Here is a 16,247-nt window from a genome sequence, read left to right on the forward strand (position 1 = left end):
GCGGTCTACATTCCCATTTCCTCCCTCATCACGGAAGGAGGAGATGGCTTACACATGGGGGGAGGGGGGATGAAAAGCAAGAATTCGTAAGAGTTGGTAAGTGTCAGAAAAGTATTTACTCACATGCATTCCCTGCAAGTCACCTTCTCCATGTGCTCCTATTTGTCTTTCAACGATGGCACCGGTCAGGTGGATTCAGCACGAAATCCCAAGGTTCTAGCCAAATGCTGCAGAGGGAGAGTTTCATTTAACTTCATTTTTCCAGCCGGGGCTGGCTCAGAAGCGAGTTTTTCTGACTCGGTCCTTGGCTACATGCACAGCAAATTCCCAGAGGTTTCTGAGACTGCCGAGACCTGACACAAGATGCCTGCTCCCACCCGCCCGCCCACCCACTCACTAATAGGACATGGAGCGCTCCTATTTTTGGTAACAATTAAAGGGCCTCCCGGTGCAAGGCAAAGGGCTGTTTATTTTCTGTTACATCACTTCACTTTGCCTTCGAAGGCTGGTCTGCGCGCGGCGTGGCGTTCTCGTGGTGATGCAAGTCGGCTCTCTCCTCCAGCCCTTGGGTCCCTCCCATCGCCAGCACCTCACAGGTCTCTTCCCGAGCAGTGCGCTGCTGGAGCCAAGAGCAGCTCACGAATCAGCTGCAGGTCCCCGTTTTGAAAAGCAGAGATACAGAGGCAGAGGAAAAGGGTGGACTCCTGTGTGACCTGGTCTCAGAGCAAGACAATCACCAGCTGAATTCCAGAAGCCCTGTTCATGTTCGGGGATATTTTTTCGACTGCATGGAATCAGAGAGAAGCCAAAGGATGGGAAATGCCTGCATCCCCCTGAAAAGAATTGCTTATTTCCTATGTCTCTTATCTGCGCTTTTGCTGACTGAGGGGAAGAAACCAGCGAAGCCAAAATGCCCTGCCGTGTGTACTTGTACCAAAGATAATGCTTTATGTGAGAATGCCAGATCCATTCCACGCACCGTTCCTCCTGATGTTATCTCATTGTAAGGCCCGTAAGCATTTTGATATCTAATTTACGATTTAAAAATTCCAGCTGATGTATTTGGGGCTTTGTATGTATCAGTAGCAGTAGGAGGGCATGGAGAGAGAGATTCCTCTTGCGTGCTTGGCCATTTGACAGTGCTAACATTTTGCTGCATTTGGAAATTTTGATTTTGATTAGCTGCTATGGAACATGCTTAGATGCCCCCCACCCCTGACCATTATTATGAGAAACCTGTAGCAGATTCATCTCTCCTACTTCATCTGGGAAGGAACAGTATCGTACTTCATAAAATAGTGTCGAAATAGTGACTGTTTTGCTAAACCAGATTAACATAAGGTTTGTTCTGTGTGTGTGTCTCTTTGTGTACGTCTGTTTGTTTTTTGTTTGTTTTCTTTCAGATCCTTTGTGAGATCTGGTTTTACTGAAATCTCAGAAGGGAGTTTTTTATTCACACCATCGCTGCAGCTCTTGTGAGAAATATTTATATCATGACTATTTTTAATATAGCATATATTTGGATAAGCCCTCGGCTAGTAAAACGATCTCAATATTAATTTTGTCAAATGTGATTGTATTTCTGGAAAGAAAAAGATGATTAGTAAAGTCAGAGGTAGCTGGGTTTGTTTGCGACTTGACACGGGCAGTGCAGGTTGATTCTTGCAATGGTAAATTTGCTAACCTGTAATGCTGTCTACTTTAATGGCTATTTATGAAGTTGTTGGAATGTTTGCAACAATGATCCCCATTCCATGCCACTATTTTACTTTCATTTTTGACTTGGGAACTTTGCTTATTTTGCCCTGGAGTTTTTGAATTAGTCGATACAGAACCCTGCATAACATATGCGCTCAAGATGTTGTCTCCCGGGGATGTGGGGCAGGCTGCTACTCTGTATGATTTACCATGTGGGGAAAAACAAATCCGGGTTCTTTCTAGGTAACTCCTTAATATATTAACTCTCGTGAGGCTGTTTTCTGATCTCCCATAATTTATAACTAGTCCCCTTACAAGGAGGGAAAGAAAATATTAATATAGGATAGTGCAAAGGATTAGTCTTTGCTGTGTGTTTTGAGTTAGCCACGAGGGAACCACATATTCCAGCTATGTCTCAAAATAGTCAAAAAACAATATTTAACTAAGAAATCAGATTTCTCCACAGGCACAATATCACATGTATAATTTGTTCTGATATGTAATGTTTGGCCATTGGAGTGCTAGTTCTTAGAGCTGGACCACGTGAGGGTCAAGAAGTTCCCCCCTCCAGGACTCAGGTGTCAGGCGACAGATTAGAGTTGTAGTGACATGGTTCCAGGAGGAAATTAGCCAATTGTTGATCAACTGAGCTTTCATTATCTGAACTGCATGATTCAGGACCCAAGTTTTTTACTTGCTTATTTTTTGTTTGGGGTTTTTTGGTTAGTTGTAGTTTGTTTTGTTTTTGTTTTTGTTTTTTTGCCCTAATTGGCCATTTTGGCTGTTCGAGGTTATATATACAGAGACAAACAGCATGGTTTGAAATTGGAGAGACCTGTGTAAATCTATCCTCACCACTCACTAGAAACCAGACATGGAAACTTGTGCAAATGACTAAGTCCCTCTGAGCCTCAGTCTCCTCATCTGTAAAATGGAGGTGATAGTACATTGAAGGGTTGTTTATTTATCAGAGATAAATAAGATTTAAGTAGATAAATTGCTTGGTGTCAGGTATGACAAATGGTTACACATTTTATGAAAGATAGGTTTTTAATTTGTACGTAAAGCTGAAAAGCTAAAAACAAATTCTATTAAGTCTATTAATCTGTTGTTTTATCTGTATGAAATTCCAAAACTGGCCTATTTCATTGAAATCACAAACCTGACCAGGTGTCCAGACATTATGTAACAATGTTGGCTTAATGTCTTTCTACTAGCTAATGTCTGGGGGTGATATACAGTTGAGTAGAATATTCTTAAGGGATTGATCTTATTGAAGGCTAGTGGTATGATTAGGGGAATTGTTAGCACATCAAACAAATCCAAAAAAGAGTCTTTAGCACATAAAGAGGCAAAGTCTCCAATGCTGGGATCCTTCCGCAGCATAAAAATTGGTTGTATCTGGAAAAGTGATAACTGTGCTTATGTTGTCCACTTATTAAATAAACAAATGGCTCATTTAAAAGGCATCCTTTTCAGGAGCTAAGGCACTTCTTTCTCCCCAGGATAGTTAAATAGATGAGTCCTTAAAATTCAAGGAGAGGCATCAGTCAATACATACTAATATTCCAACAGTAAGTAGACGTTAGCTGTGACAGAAAACCTGGCTTGAGCAACACCCAATCAGTTAGAACACGTCTACTTGGTTTGTTTGTTTTTTTTACAGTGATGGACCAGCCTCACAAGCGCAGATGCTGGACAGTGGTATAGGAATAGTTACCGGCTGCTGCGGGGTAATGTGATTACACGTATTTAGAATCACAGAGGGAAGCCAAGGAACTGGTTTTAAATAGCCCACACGGAGTGTGTGCCATGCCCCTGTGTCCCATGCTCTGAGTTCCTATGGAACATTCCAGCCTTTTATTTCTAAAGCAGTTCAGGTTTCAGAAATAACAAAAGGGCGAGTAATTCTTGCCCTGTTTGTCCTTGCTTAACTCACATTGGCTAACCTCAACATGCAGATTTGTGCCGGGGCAGATCTTATGCAAAAGTGTCAGGTGTCAAAGTTTGTCTCCGATCTGAGCACCTTGTTTCCTAATGATTTTGTTTCCCATTCTTCCTGCCCAATGGTCTTTGCTTCCTCCTTCTACTGAGGAGAGGGTCTAATAAGCTCATTTTCACTGAGAGGGAAATAAATCATAAGACTCCAAACATGAATTGTGCCATAATCATAACATTGATGGGAATAGATGGTTCACAGACGAAAAGAGTTCTTCTGTGGGACAGGGCCATCCAGTGCCCTGAACTCCACATGGGCTGCCAACCCCCACCCCCTGGCACATGAAGACGAAGGGGTCTGAATTTGCCTTTGCCTGACTTTTGCCATGAGATGAAGCCTGGATCACACCAGCCATTTCTTGTGGTTTGCAATGAATTCTAATAGCATTTGTGACCATGGATTACCAAACTGACCTGTCAAATCCTGTGAAGAGATAAACTTCAGACTTGATTCTGCTTGTTTGATGTGCAAAGGCAGTTGGTTTCTTGCTCTGTTGTTGGAAAGGGAAAAGAAATGACCCATTCCCACCATCCATGCTGACAGTCTGATGATTTTGTTATGGCCCCACATGCTTTTTCAGACCTTCTGCAGAAGCATGATGAGAAGTACTTTTTGAAATGTCAGCCTGGGGTACTGAGGAAAACAGACGCAGTGCCTCCTGAAGTTACATTCTGTGTTTTGGGAGAAAAGATCCCGGTAGGCCATGGCTGATGTGTGTCAGAGAGCAAAAAGAACAAAAGGCTACACTCTGTAGAGAGGAGAGGAAGAAAAAGAATTATCTAGTAAAAATTCATCAAATTAGTTGTACAAAAAAACTTTTTAAAAGATTTTATTTATTTATTCATGAGAGACACACAGAGAGAAGGCAGAGACACAGGCAGAGGGAGGAGTAGGCTCCCTGTAGGGAGCCCGATGTGGGACTTGATCTTGGAACTCCAGGATCCCGCCCTGAGCTGAAGGCAGACGCTCAACCACTGAGCCACCCAGGTGTCCCTAGCTGTACAAAATGTTTTAAAAATATCTTATTTCTGGTTTTAAGCAGCCACAATAACAAAACTTTGCCCGAGCAAATGCAATTTCATTCAAGTTTTCCATAGAGCCAGGTGTGAAACATAACCAATGAGAATGATTATTCATTTGGGTTTGCTTTTAGCAGTGGGGAACTGTGCTTGTAGTGAATGCAATTTACAGAAATGTGTTTTCACACATTAAAACCCTGTTCTTCTCAACTACAGACTGAAATCCCCAATGATAAAAGCTCTTTGCAGAAGTAAAATTCTAACTGAATAGTATAAAACGTGGCCACATTGCCATTTGTTCATAAAATTTTTAATAAACGAAATCCCTCTGACTCTTGCAAGAGTTCTATTTGCAGGGAATAAATTACAGGGTTGATTTTTGTATAGTGCTCAAAAAAAAATTCCATGTACATAAGAACTCAGTGTGGTCAGAAGAAAATTCTCTTTAATCCAGTAATATTTGGTTTTGTTTGGAGCAATAGAATTGATCCTTCTGGGGGATAAAAATCACTATTTAATAATCCACAATCAAGACACAAGTACATAGTTCATAAGAAGTAAAAAACTAAAAAAGGAAAAAGCAAATACTATGAACAAGATAAATAATGAGTTCATCTTTATGAAGGTTTTATCATGTAGTCCCTCAAAATATTATTTGTCCAGGAAAAAAATATCCATGGCCTATCTCACCTTTCCAGTGATCAACCCCTTTCTCAAATTCCTCCTCATATTACAAGCATAAGAAAAATGTAGCACTCTTTAATGACTACTCAAGCCAGACCTAAAAGCTAAGAGGGCTGCTAGAGGAATTATTAGCTGATTATGGGTGAGCGTGTTTTGGTTTGTGGCCAGCTAATGCCCCCTACAATAGAACAAGGAGTAAAGATTTCAGTCAGCAACTAGACTGTTTTGTCTAAAATTTGCCTAATGACCCCTAGCTCTGATTTTTAAACTTTTTAATTACTTAATTGTTGTGACTGCAAATTAACCCTATACAACCAATGTTTTCTCTGAAAGTGTATTTCATCTTCTCAATTATTCAAGCAAGAAATAGGAGTTACCAGCCACTTCTCCTTCACTGTCCACTTGCAACCAGACAAATCCTCTCTCAAACAGGAGGAGAACCTGCCACCTCGTCTTCACCCCAAGGCCATGGCCCTAATTGAAGCTGCAATCAGTGATTCATGGGCTGCTGTGGGAACTTCTGTATTGGGTGCCTATCATACCTATCTCCATTAGTGTTACCTTCCTAAAACACAGATCTCATCATGTCACTCTTGTGCTTGGAAATTTTTAGTGATTCCCCAGAAACAGAAAAAGTCTGAATGCCTGAGTTGGTATTAATAGAATTTGGTTATTTGACCGGGGTCATCTCTCATAATATTGACACCATGCACAAACACACACACACCCAGGTACACACAAACACTCCCTAAACCCTAGCCATAACAAACTGAAGTACCTTATTCCCTGACCTCTGTTCTTTCGAACTCTATAGACTTTTTAGATATCTCTAATTCTTCCTGTCACTAGAGCTATTTGTGTTTCTATCTGCCCCATGTCTCTGAACGTCATGGAGGGTTATCAATAGCCAAGGTCCTAGAAAAGAGCTGGGATGTTGCAAGCCTAGACTAGCACATATTTGTTGAATTCAATCCATAGTTTCACAAATTTTATATTAAAGAGTCTTGCTTTTCTATCAGTAGATAATCACATTCTTTTTAACGTTTGATGTACCCTATCAGATTTCACATGAACTAACTGCGTGGAGGTCTAGAAAGTGAACTAAACCAAAAAAATGTGAAAAGAGTCTGTTCAGTCTCAGAATAAACATATTGTTCACCGACTCAGCTACCTCCTGCATACTGGCATTTTATGTTGGGAATCATCTTCCTTCCCTAGGAACGAAGGACTAACCCAACAAAGAGAGTCGTGGTTGGGTGGTACTCCCTCAAACCAAAGAGAAGCTCCCCAATCTGTCCTAGGGACCCAGGTAACCTAGAAAGTGTGAGACAGGACACAACAGGGCATCATGAGGGGAGCCCCCAGGTCTAAGGCTCCAGTTCCTGGAGGACTCAGACCCTCCCTCCTGAAGACCTGAATTTCAAACTGAATTTGAATGGGTCAGGCAGAGTCTAGTCAGGCAACTACCTTGCCTTTGGGACCAGAACAAAATAGTAGAGGGCAGACTGAGAGGCACGGGCACATCCTCTTCCCCAGGAGAGGCCAGGGAAAAATGGCAGTTTGCATGGCAAACACCTCCCTCTTCTTCAGGGCCTCTTCACGCTCTTGCTGCCTTTTCCCTCACCTCTTCACACGCATTTCTGGGCTGTCCCAATCCCCTCTTCTGTATCATGTGTATTGCTTGTACACATAAATTATACTTTCAAAAAAAAAAAAAGGAAAAAATCATGATGCTATGATGTCAAACTTCTTCAACAGAGATTTCTAGTGTACCAGAATTAAAAAGGCAAAGCATAGGGCAGCGCGGGTGGCTCAGCGGTTTAGCACCGCCTTCAGCCCAGGGCCTGATCCTGGAGTCCCACGTCGGGCTTCCTGCATGGAGCCTGCTTCTCCCTCTGCCTGTGTCTCTGCCTCTCTCTCTCTCTCTCTCTCTCTCTCTCTCTCTCTCTCTCATAAATAAATAAATAAAATCTTAAAAAAAAAAAAAAGGCAAAGCATCCAAAGCATTACTTAGACCCTTTGCCTAACACCCTTCTATCCCACTTGGACTTCCTTTGGCCTTTGACATATAAAAAAATCATATTTGAAAAAAAAATCATATTTGCCTCCCAGGTTCTCTATTGACTCTGGAGGTTGACGAGCATCAAGTGTGTGAAGGGTAAAATTCCCCTTTATCCAGTCTGACAAGACATCCAAAGGGAAATGTTGGGTAAGCAGTATTAAGATGAAAAAAAAAATCACTAACCGAAAGGTAATTTCATTTTAGACTTATTTATATTTGCTTAGCTAAAAGTAGGTATTCATCGTAGTGTGGCAAGCAGTAACAAAATGAAAGGAGCAAAAGACTCCCATTTCAGTAAAAACATTTTGGGACTCTACTGTGCAACGGGCATAGCATTGGGCTTTGTGAGGGACACAAAGATGACTATCATCTCTGTCTCCCTCTCTGCCCTGATATGGCAGCTCCAAGCTGCCAGTGACCCCTCAAAAGGTAAATTATAATTGCATGCATTTGAATGGATCATAAGGTAGTCTCTTTTTAAATTTTTTTTATCATAATGTAGTCTTGATAGACTTTCTCATTTTGTCTGAAATGATATTCAGTTGATTGCTGATGATAGGACTTTTGCTAACTCTTGAGATATAGGCTACGAAATGATTACGGGGGCTTTATGTTGACAGCTGTGATATGAAAATGGCTAACCCTGGAGAGCTGGCAATGTGGCAAATAGCAAAGGACACAGGTTTTGTGGTCAAATAAACATGGGCTCAATCACCACTCTGCTGCTTAGTAGTTCTATGATTTGAGGCAAGTTGAATCAAGCCTCATTATCTGCATCTGAAAAATGGGGAACAACCATGGTACCTATTGCACAGGATTACAGTAAGGATTAAATGAAGCAATAAATATAAAGTGCTTGGCACAGTTCCTGTAACTCAATAATAAACGTTAGTTTTTATTACAGTTTTTGAAAATCAGTTTAATTTGACCGACCACAATATCTGATTAGCATCTGATTGTATGGGCTGGGTTTGCTTATGATCCTAGATTCAAAATGTTGTGGTTCTACCCATAAGTCTCCATCAGAACCTGATAAGAAATCTTTCCTTGAAATACTTCTCACAGAAAACATGAACCGTTTACCTTTCTGGGGTAGAAGACTGAGAAGAAGCAGAATCCTCTCACTTCTTCCTCATGAAAAAACAACTGGCACCACATTTTGTAAAACATGATTTTGTTCAAAATTATTAACACTGACCAGTCTTCAGATGAGTGGTTCTGTGGTAGGATGAAAAGAGGTCTGAACTAGAAGACATGAGTTTCAAATCCATTTCAACCACTAATGGGCTTTCTGAACTTGGGTTGGTCACAAAATATCCCTGGGCCTCAGACTGTATATGTATAAAATACCAGAGATAGTTAATTTATGGTTCTCAAACTCAAATGCCAATAGGGGTTGGGTAACAGGGTAAATAAAAGAAGCAGTGGGATATAAGACAATAGGCAGTGGTAGTGACTGCGGTAAATCAGAGAAGACATACTTTGCCTAAAAATGACATCCTCAGCTCCAGCTGGTTATTGCTGATAAGAATATGGTACATGAATATGGAGCCATATTTTCCTAATTTTTAGGAAAAGGCAAAAATCTGGAAGCAGATCTTAAAAAGGATAAAAACCAAACAAAACATAAGTTGACATTTTGAGATGGATATATTTAATTAACTAAGGTGTCTTCCTGGCTTAAAAAGGTTCTATTCTATTCTATTCTATTCTATTATATTCTACAGATAGAGTTACTTTAAATTAATATAATATAGAAAGTGGTCTTGTTAAAGAAATAGACAGAATTTATTAGATCAATTCTAACAAACCAGTAAATAGGATTATTAGATGAAAGAGCCTCATAATATGGAATTGGCTATCATAAAGTCATTATTAAAATAATAATGCGATTCTCAATTTTCCAAGTAGAAACCTTGGGATTTACCAAGACCTCCTCGTGTTGGATGATGATAAAACAGTATTTCATTATCCCTTCCAAGGGCAGGGACTGGAAAGAAATTGTTGTGCCCATTTACATGGCAAGATGGCAGGTGTTTGCCTATGTAAAATGTGGTTAAAGAGCAATGAGTCCTTAAAAAAAAGTAAACAGACTAGAGTTTATATGTACAAATAACTCTGGAGTCAATATAGAATTCCTGTGGTAGGTCATGGATTCCTCCTAACTATGATTCCATAGCTAAACATTTCTAGATCCTTCTCTGAGAACTGTGTTCACTGCCAGTTTACAAGCCATGCAATAAAACCAGGCAGTTTTGTTAGGAGGCGTTTGTCATTTTTGTATTGCCTGATACTAAGCACTTTATAGATCTCATTTTTTACTTCATCATCACAGTAACCCTATGAGGGTGTATAATTACTTCCATCCCACAGATGAAACACAGAGTCATAGAAGGGTTTTAGGTAATCTCCTCAATGACACACTCCTCCTAAGTGGCACATCTGGGGCTTAACCCCACATCCTCACTTCTAACTACTTCTATCTACTTCCTCTTGAACATGAATCACAGGGCTTGACTTTGCATAGTTCCGTTCCCAAAATCCAACCCCCTCTCAAAGGGACAGCCTTTGCCATTAATGAGGGCATTCAGCGTAATGTGTCCTGATTCCTGGAGACAATTAATGAGAAGGAGTTTCAAAAGCCCTTTGAAAGAGTGGTAGCATTACTGGCAAGAACATCTCGTTTCCCTAGGATTCAACTCTAATTTGTATGTGTAAGCTCTGGTCTCCTTGCTTGAAAAAAAAAAAAAAAAGAGAGAGAGAGGAAAATAGCAAGCAAAAAAGGACTTATATACTTAAACATTATGCCTCAGACCAATGTTTTCTAAATTTGTGTCCTGTGGAACAGTTATCCTGAAAGAAACGGGTCTGTGCTCCAAAAAAATTTGAGAAACTGCACATTTTATCCCTACCTTGGCTACTCACAAAGCACTTTGGCTTAAAAAAGCCTCTGGAATTATTTTATGTCATTTCACTTTTCTTAACATCTCATAGGATATTGGGAATCTATGCCTTTGGTACTCATATTATTTATTAGCTTAATTATTTATACCTCACCTCTTCTAGAAAAGCTTGCTAGCAGTGCTTAGGCAGGTACAAAGAATTCCATCTTAAAGGATACACTAAAATATCTATCTCCATATAAGGAGTTAATTCAGTTTTGTTAGTGTGAGTGTGATATCTGAGAGCATGCCTCCCTCTCACACTGTCTACCTAGTCAAGCAGCTTGGCACACATAGCTTCTTTGAGGACCTCCCAGTGGATGCTCCTTCTTTCTAAGGAAGTAGATTACCACTTGCAGCATATTCAACAGGAAAAATGCCCCTGAGCTTACATTTACAGTGTCACTATTTTTGTTTGGAGCATGTTCCTTCACAGCCGTTTCCCAAATGCCTAATCCAGCATTTACCTGGTTATGTTCCATGGTATATTCAGTTTACATAAAGCTCAATGAAAAAGGGTCCCATGATCAATAAGATTGGGAAACTGCGTATTTCATACCCTTTTTAAGAGTCTCCATTTATTTAAGGATAAAAAGATTAATGTAATTTAAAACCTTACTTATCTTTACTTATGTACTTTCCCCAGATTTATCTGTTTTTTGTTCATGTAAAACCTCTCAACCCTATGAAAGCCTTGAATTCCAGGGAATATACTTTGGGAACTATCTGGGCAAGGCTGTTCTAGATTTGTGGCAAACACTGGGCAAATCTGATGGGACAAAAAAGAAGCAGCATGGCCTTGCCCATGACCATTACCAGTCAAAGCACAGAATCCTAGCTTTGCCAATTTCAAGTTTCAAATTACTTTGCCTCTCTCACCTTGATTTTCTTAATATTTTAAGAGAATATAAAACCTAAATTACAGTGTTTATTTTAAGATTAAAATGAGTTCATAGATGGCAAACTGCTGAAGATGAGACTGGGCACAGTGTAGGCATTCCATAAAATTTAAGTCCCTTCTCCTTGGTGCTTCAGGACCAGAGCGATACAGACTGAATTTATAAACAACATCAGAAGGGTGGGCTGTTGACTAGTTATACCAATTCCTAGACTAGTTATGCCAACTCCTAGAAAGTTTGACTGTCCTGGTGTAAGAGTTAATAGACTATAAAAGCAAAGAGATAGATCCATGCTCCAATCTTTACTAGTATGCATGCCAAGAATACTCCCAAGGGGATCCCTGCAAATTTAAAACCTACATTCTAATCCTGGCCTGCTGTTGATAAAAGATGTATGTGACCTTGGGTAAATCACTTAACTTCTGCAGACCTCAGTTTCCTCACCTGTAAAAAGAGGAATTGAACTATGTATCTCTCTGGATTGCCCCTCACCCCCCACCAGATTTATGTGAAGCTAAAGTAGGGTTATTTCCTACTTTCCTATTTAGGTGGTAGTGTGCTTAAGGATCAGCTGAATTTCATTGAAAATGTTTTTCAAAGATGAGAGGCCAAAAAGACTCCACAAAACAAAAAACTGACATAATGTGCTCACGTGTGATGCTTCCCATTTTAATGCTTTCCTACCTTAAAAGCATATTTTTAAATATGCAAATGTAAATTATTCACATGGCACATACCCTTAGAATTGTGCATTTAACTAAGGTGAATCATCAGCCTATTATTAATTATCATTCAACCAGCCCTAGTCTTTTAGATAAAGGAGAATATTAATATCTAAAGGGGCTGACTCATTTCAGCACAGTAAGCTCTAAACAAGTTGTCAAACCCCTCCCACTGTTCCCCTAACTAGCTCACCTAGCAGCCCATGGCCTATATGGCTTGATCTCTTATTTACCTGTATATGCATATATACATCACATATTTGCCTGCATTTGTGCAGTTTTGTGTTTATACACACTACCCATGGCTGCCTAATTCCCTGTACAAAGCCCATAACAATTCTCTGGGACAGATGACAGTCTCACTAGATCTCAATTTCCCTAGCAGTAAAACTAAGGTTCTTCACTGTATCTAATGGCTATTCCAGCTCTGATGTTTTATGTCTATGCTCTTTACTTAGATAGTCTTTGGCAGAAGCATTGGGGATATGTTCATATACATTATCTCATGTAATTCTTAGAATCTCCCAGGAAGTCTTGTTGCTATCATAATTCCTATCTTGACAGATGATGAAACAGATTCACCTACTTTATGTACCATGTACATAGTAAGTGCCAGTTACAAACTTAGAAACCAGATTCTCCATTCTATATCTGATCAATGCCATCTCCAAGTGCCAAACAAGCAAACAAGTATGGGCTGCCCACTCTTTTCTTCTTCATCCAGAGTAGTCCTCACTGAGAGGAGAGTGTATGGGAGATTCCCCTAAATCATCTCCCCTCCATAGCCAAGAGAATCTGCTCTGGGCTAGAAGACACCATGCAGACCACTCATGGGTCAATGACAATTCTGATGGTGATTGAGATGTCACAAGTGACTAGAGGAAGTATGTAGAAGTGTCATTAGAGCTAGAGATCCCTGGCACATGACCAGATGAGCAGTCTGGTTTGAGACAAGGGGAGATTTTCTCAGTAGGTTTACTCCTGCCATTCAGCTCTCTGCAGACCTGCCTTCACACCACTACCTGTTCCCCATGCAGAGCCCATGCTTAGTCTTTCGTGAATGAAGCCCACAATGCTACAAGAATAGACTCATACATATTTCAAGCTAGAAACGACCTAAAAGAAAAAATCATCTTGTTTAGCCGCCTCATTTGATAAATGTCTTAAGGCCATACAGAGGATCTACAACCAATTCATGGGAATTAAGACCCAAGTTTCCTGATTCCCCTTTCACTGTGCTGGAAAAGTGAGGAACCAGGGCAGGAAACTACTTCAGCAGCCCATCAGCCTCAGGCTCATTGACACATGGGCCTGCCCAGTCCTTTTGCTCTTGGACTCCCATTTCCGGCTTCTTGGCTGGGCATTGGGCAACCTGAAATTTGACCTTCCACTGTAGCTAGATTTGCATTTTCTGATCTGCTCATTTCTTTACTTCTCTGTTGCCACCTCAGTTTCCCTCAGGACTCTGAGCTCCACACTAACGTTGTTGCCCACTTCTTTGCTCCTTTTGAACTAAATGCTCTGGTCCTAGCTTTTCAGTTCAACTGGGAACCTCCTAACAACTTCATGGCCTTGGTGTTAATTTATTGCCTGTGAAGACCTGTGACCCACCCATCTAGGTAGTTAGATGTAGGCACCAGAAAGAGAGAGTAGAGCTCGAGGTGAGCAGATATTTTTCAAATATCATCCTCTGTTCCCAATGCAATATTAACAATAAAATAATGAAAGCTTAAAAAAAAAAAACTATCATTGGAGCACCTGGGTGGCTCAGTTGGTTAAGCATCTGCCTTCAACTCAGGTCATGATCTCAGGATTGTGGGATCGAGCCCCATGTTGGGCTCCCTGCTCAGCAGCAAGCCTGCTTCTCCCTCTCCCACTGCCCCTCCCCCTGCTTGTGTTTTTTTTTTCTCTCTCTCTCCCCCTCTCTGTATGTTAAATAAATAAATAAAATTAAAAACAAAAACAAAAATAGAAAACAACCTATCATTGACAGGAATTATAAGACTATTATTCTAAATGCTTGTGGAAATCAAATATACAATTTAAAAAGATTATTACCTTTCAAAACTCACTGGATGCCTTATTTGAGAGTAGAGTCATATTTTTAAATACTTTCATTTTAAATCAGAAAGAATAAAAATATATGAATTGAGCACTAAACTCAATATCCTAAGAAAATAAGTATCAGATAAAATAATAAATTAGGAAGCAGTAGGAATAATAAATAAATCCAAGATTTGATTCTTGGAAAAACCCAATAAAATAGCAGACATTTGAAGAAAGCATTACTCATAAGTGGGGAAAGCATCAATTATTCAACAAAAGATTTTAAGTAAATTTGAGTATTTAGGAAAGAATCGAGGCAGTATCTCACCTCACATTAAACATCAAAGTAAGTCCCAAATGGATCAAGGAGTCAGTTGTTTTAAAAAAAAGTTTTAAGGGGGTAGTTGTAGGTACTATTTCATTGATCTTTATACAGGAAAGAGCATTTTTAAGAATAAAAGCAAAGGAAGAATATACAATACAATATTTTGTTAAAAATGTAAAATTTCTATATGTTAAAAATCATGAATGAAAAGACAAATCATAATTTATAAGGAAAAACCCTATCAAATAAAGATAAGAAAGGAATAAGTACTGTTCTGTTTTGTTTTGTTTTTTTAAAGATTTCATTTATTTATTCATGAGAGACACAGAGAGAAAGGCAGAGACACAGGCAAAGGGAGAAGCAGGCTCCCCACAGGCAGCCTGATGTGGGACTTGATCCCAGGACCCCAGGGTCCTGGGCTGAAGGCAGACACTCAACCACTGAGCCACCAAGGTGCACCAGTAATGTTCTTAATATATAGAAAATGCTCAGAAAGCAACAAAAATGGTCAAAGGATGATTTCGTAGAAAAAGAAACAAAAATTATAATTCTAAAAAATTTGTGATTCTAAATGTTGATGAGGATGTGGTAATAAAATAGGTAAAAGTATTTGTATATGAGAATGGTTATAGTAGTGTTTATAATAATAAAAATTGGAATAAAAAATAAATAAAAATAAAAATTGGAATTAACAATAAAAAAATTATACAAAACTTAATCATCTGTTAAAATAATATTATCGGGGATCCCTGGGTGGTGCAGTGGTTTGGCGCCTGCCTTTGGCCCAGGGCGCGATCCTGGAGACCCGGGATCGAGTCCCACATCAGGCTCCTGGTGCATGGAGCCTGCTTCTCCCTCTGACTGTGTCTCTGCCTCTCTCTCTCTCTGTATGACTATCATAAAATTAAAAAAAAAATACTTTAAAAAAATAATAATATTATCGAGGGGCACCTGGGTGGCTCAGTGGTTGAGCATCTGCCTTCGGCCCATGGCATGATCCCAGGGTCCTGGGCTCAAGTCCCACATCAGGCTCCCCACAGGGAGCCTGCTTCTCCCTCTGTCTATGTCTCTGCCCCTCTCTGCATCTCTCTGCATCTCTCATCAATAAATAAATAAAATCCTTAAAAAATAAAATTATATTATTGAAAATTAATTGTCATAAGAAATTTTTCATGAAAAAATAAGTACATGAAAAGGACAGAAAAACATAACATTTTTATCCCAATTTTATAAATATATATGTGTATATCTCATATATGTATCGTGTATGCATATCAATATCTTTGTGTAGTATGATTATGCAATCTTTATTTTTTCCTTTAAGCCTTTCTGTGTTTTTGCAGAATTTCTATAATAAGCATATTCATGTGCAAAACACACCAAAGTGCATTAAAAATTTTTAAAGTCTTTACTTGAAAAAAAAAATACAGGTTTCAATGATCTTTTTTTTTTTTTGCAGTCCATAAGGTTTCAGTGATCTTAATGTCACTTTGAGACTACTTAAATTGATCTAGCTCCTTTAAAAGGGGGATTATTATCTAATTAGATTTCTTAAATCCTTATGAGCTGATCAGTGTTGTTAAGATTGTCTACCAGAATGTAGATCTTAAGTTATAATGTGATTCTATACTGAGATTTGCCAATAGGGCATTGGACAAGGTGTCTTGGGTGTGCCAATAGGGCACTGGACAAGGATTCTTGGGCCTCGTGACCTTAAGCAAAGCTGTTAACAGCCCTCTGAGCCTCAGTTTCCTCCTATCAAGCAGATATTAACACCTCCTCTACCACTTTCACAGAGTTTTTCCAAAGACCAAATAAAATAATCCAGCAGGAGCCCATGAAATATAGGCT

General features: G+C 39.5%; 1 protein-coding gene across 2 annotated transcripts in view; it reads left to right on the forward strand.

Annotated features, from left to right (window-relative positions):
* The first annotated feature begins 579 nt into the window (after positions 1 to 579).
* Positions 580 to 16,247, forward strand: part of LGI1 (leucine rich glioma inactivated 1) — a 40,621-nt gene continuing 24,953 nt past the window's right edge. For both annotated transcript variants that reach the window (XM_055299949.1, XM_055299950.1), the window contains exons 1-2: positions 580 to 1,003; positions 1,404 to 1,475. In XM_055299949.1, coding sequence (XP_055155924.1) covers positions 789 to 1,003; positions 1,404 to 1,475 — 287 coding nt within the window. In that variant the 5' untranslated portion in view covers positions 580 to 788. The remainder of the gene's footprint in view (positions 1,004 to 1,403; positions 1,476 to 16,247) is intronic.

The sequence above is a fragment of the Nyctereutes procyonoides genome, unplaced genomic scaffold (assembly GCF_905146905.1).
Source record: "Nyctereutes procyonoides isolate TBG_1078 unplaced genomic scaffold, NYPRO_anot_genome, whole genome shotgun sequence".
Lineage (NCBI taxonomy): Eukaryota > Metazoa > Chordata > Mammalia > Carnivora > Canidae > Nyctereutes > Nyctereutes procyonoides.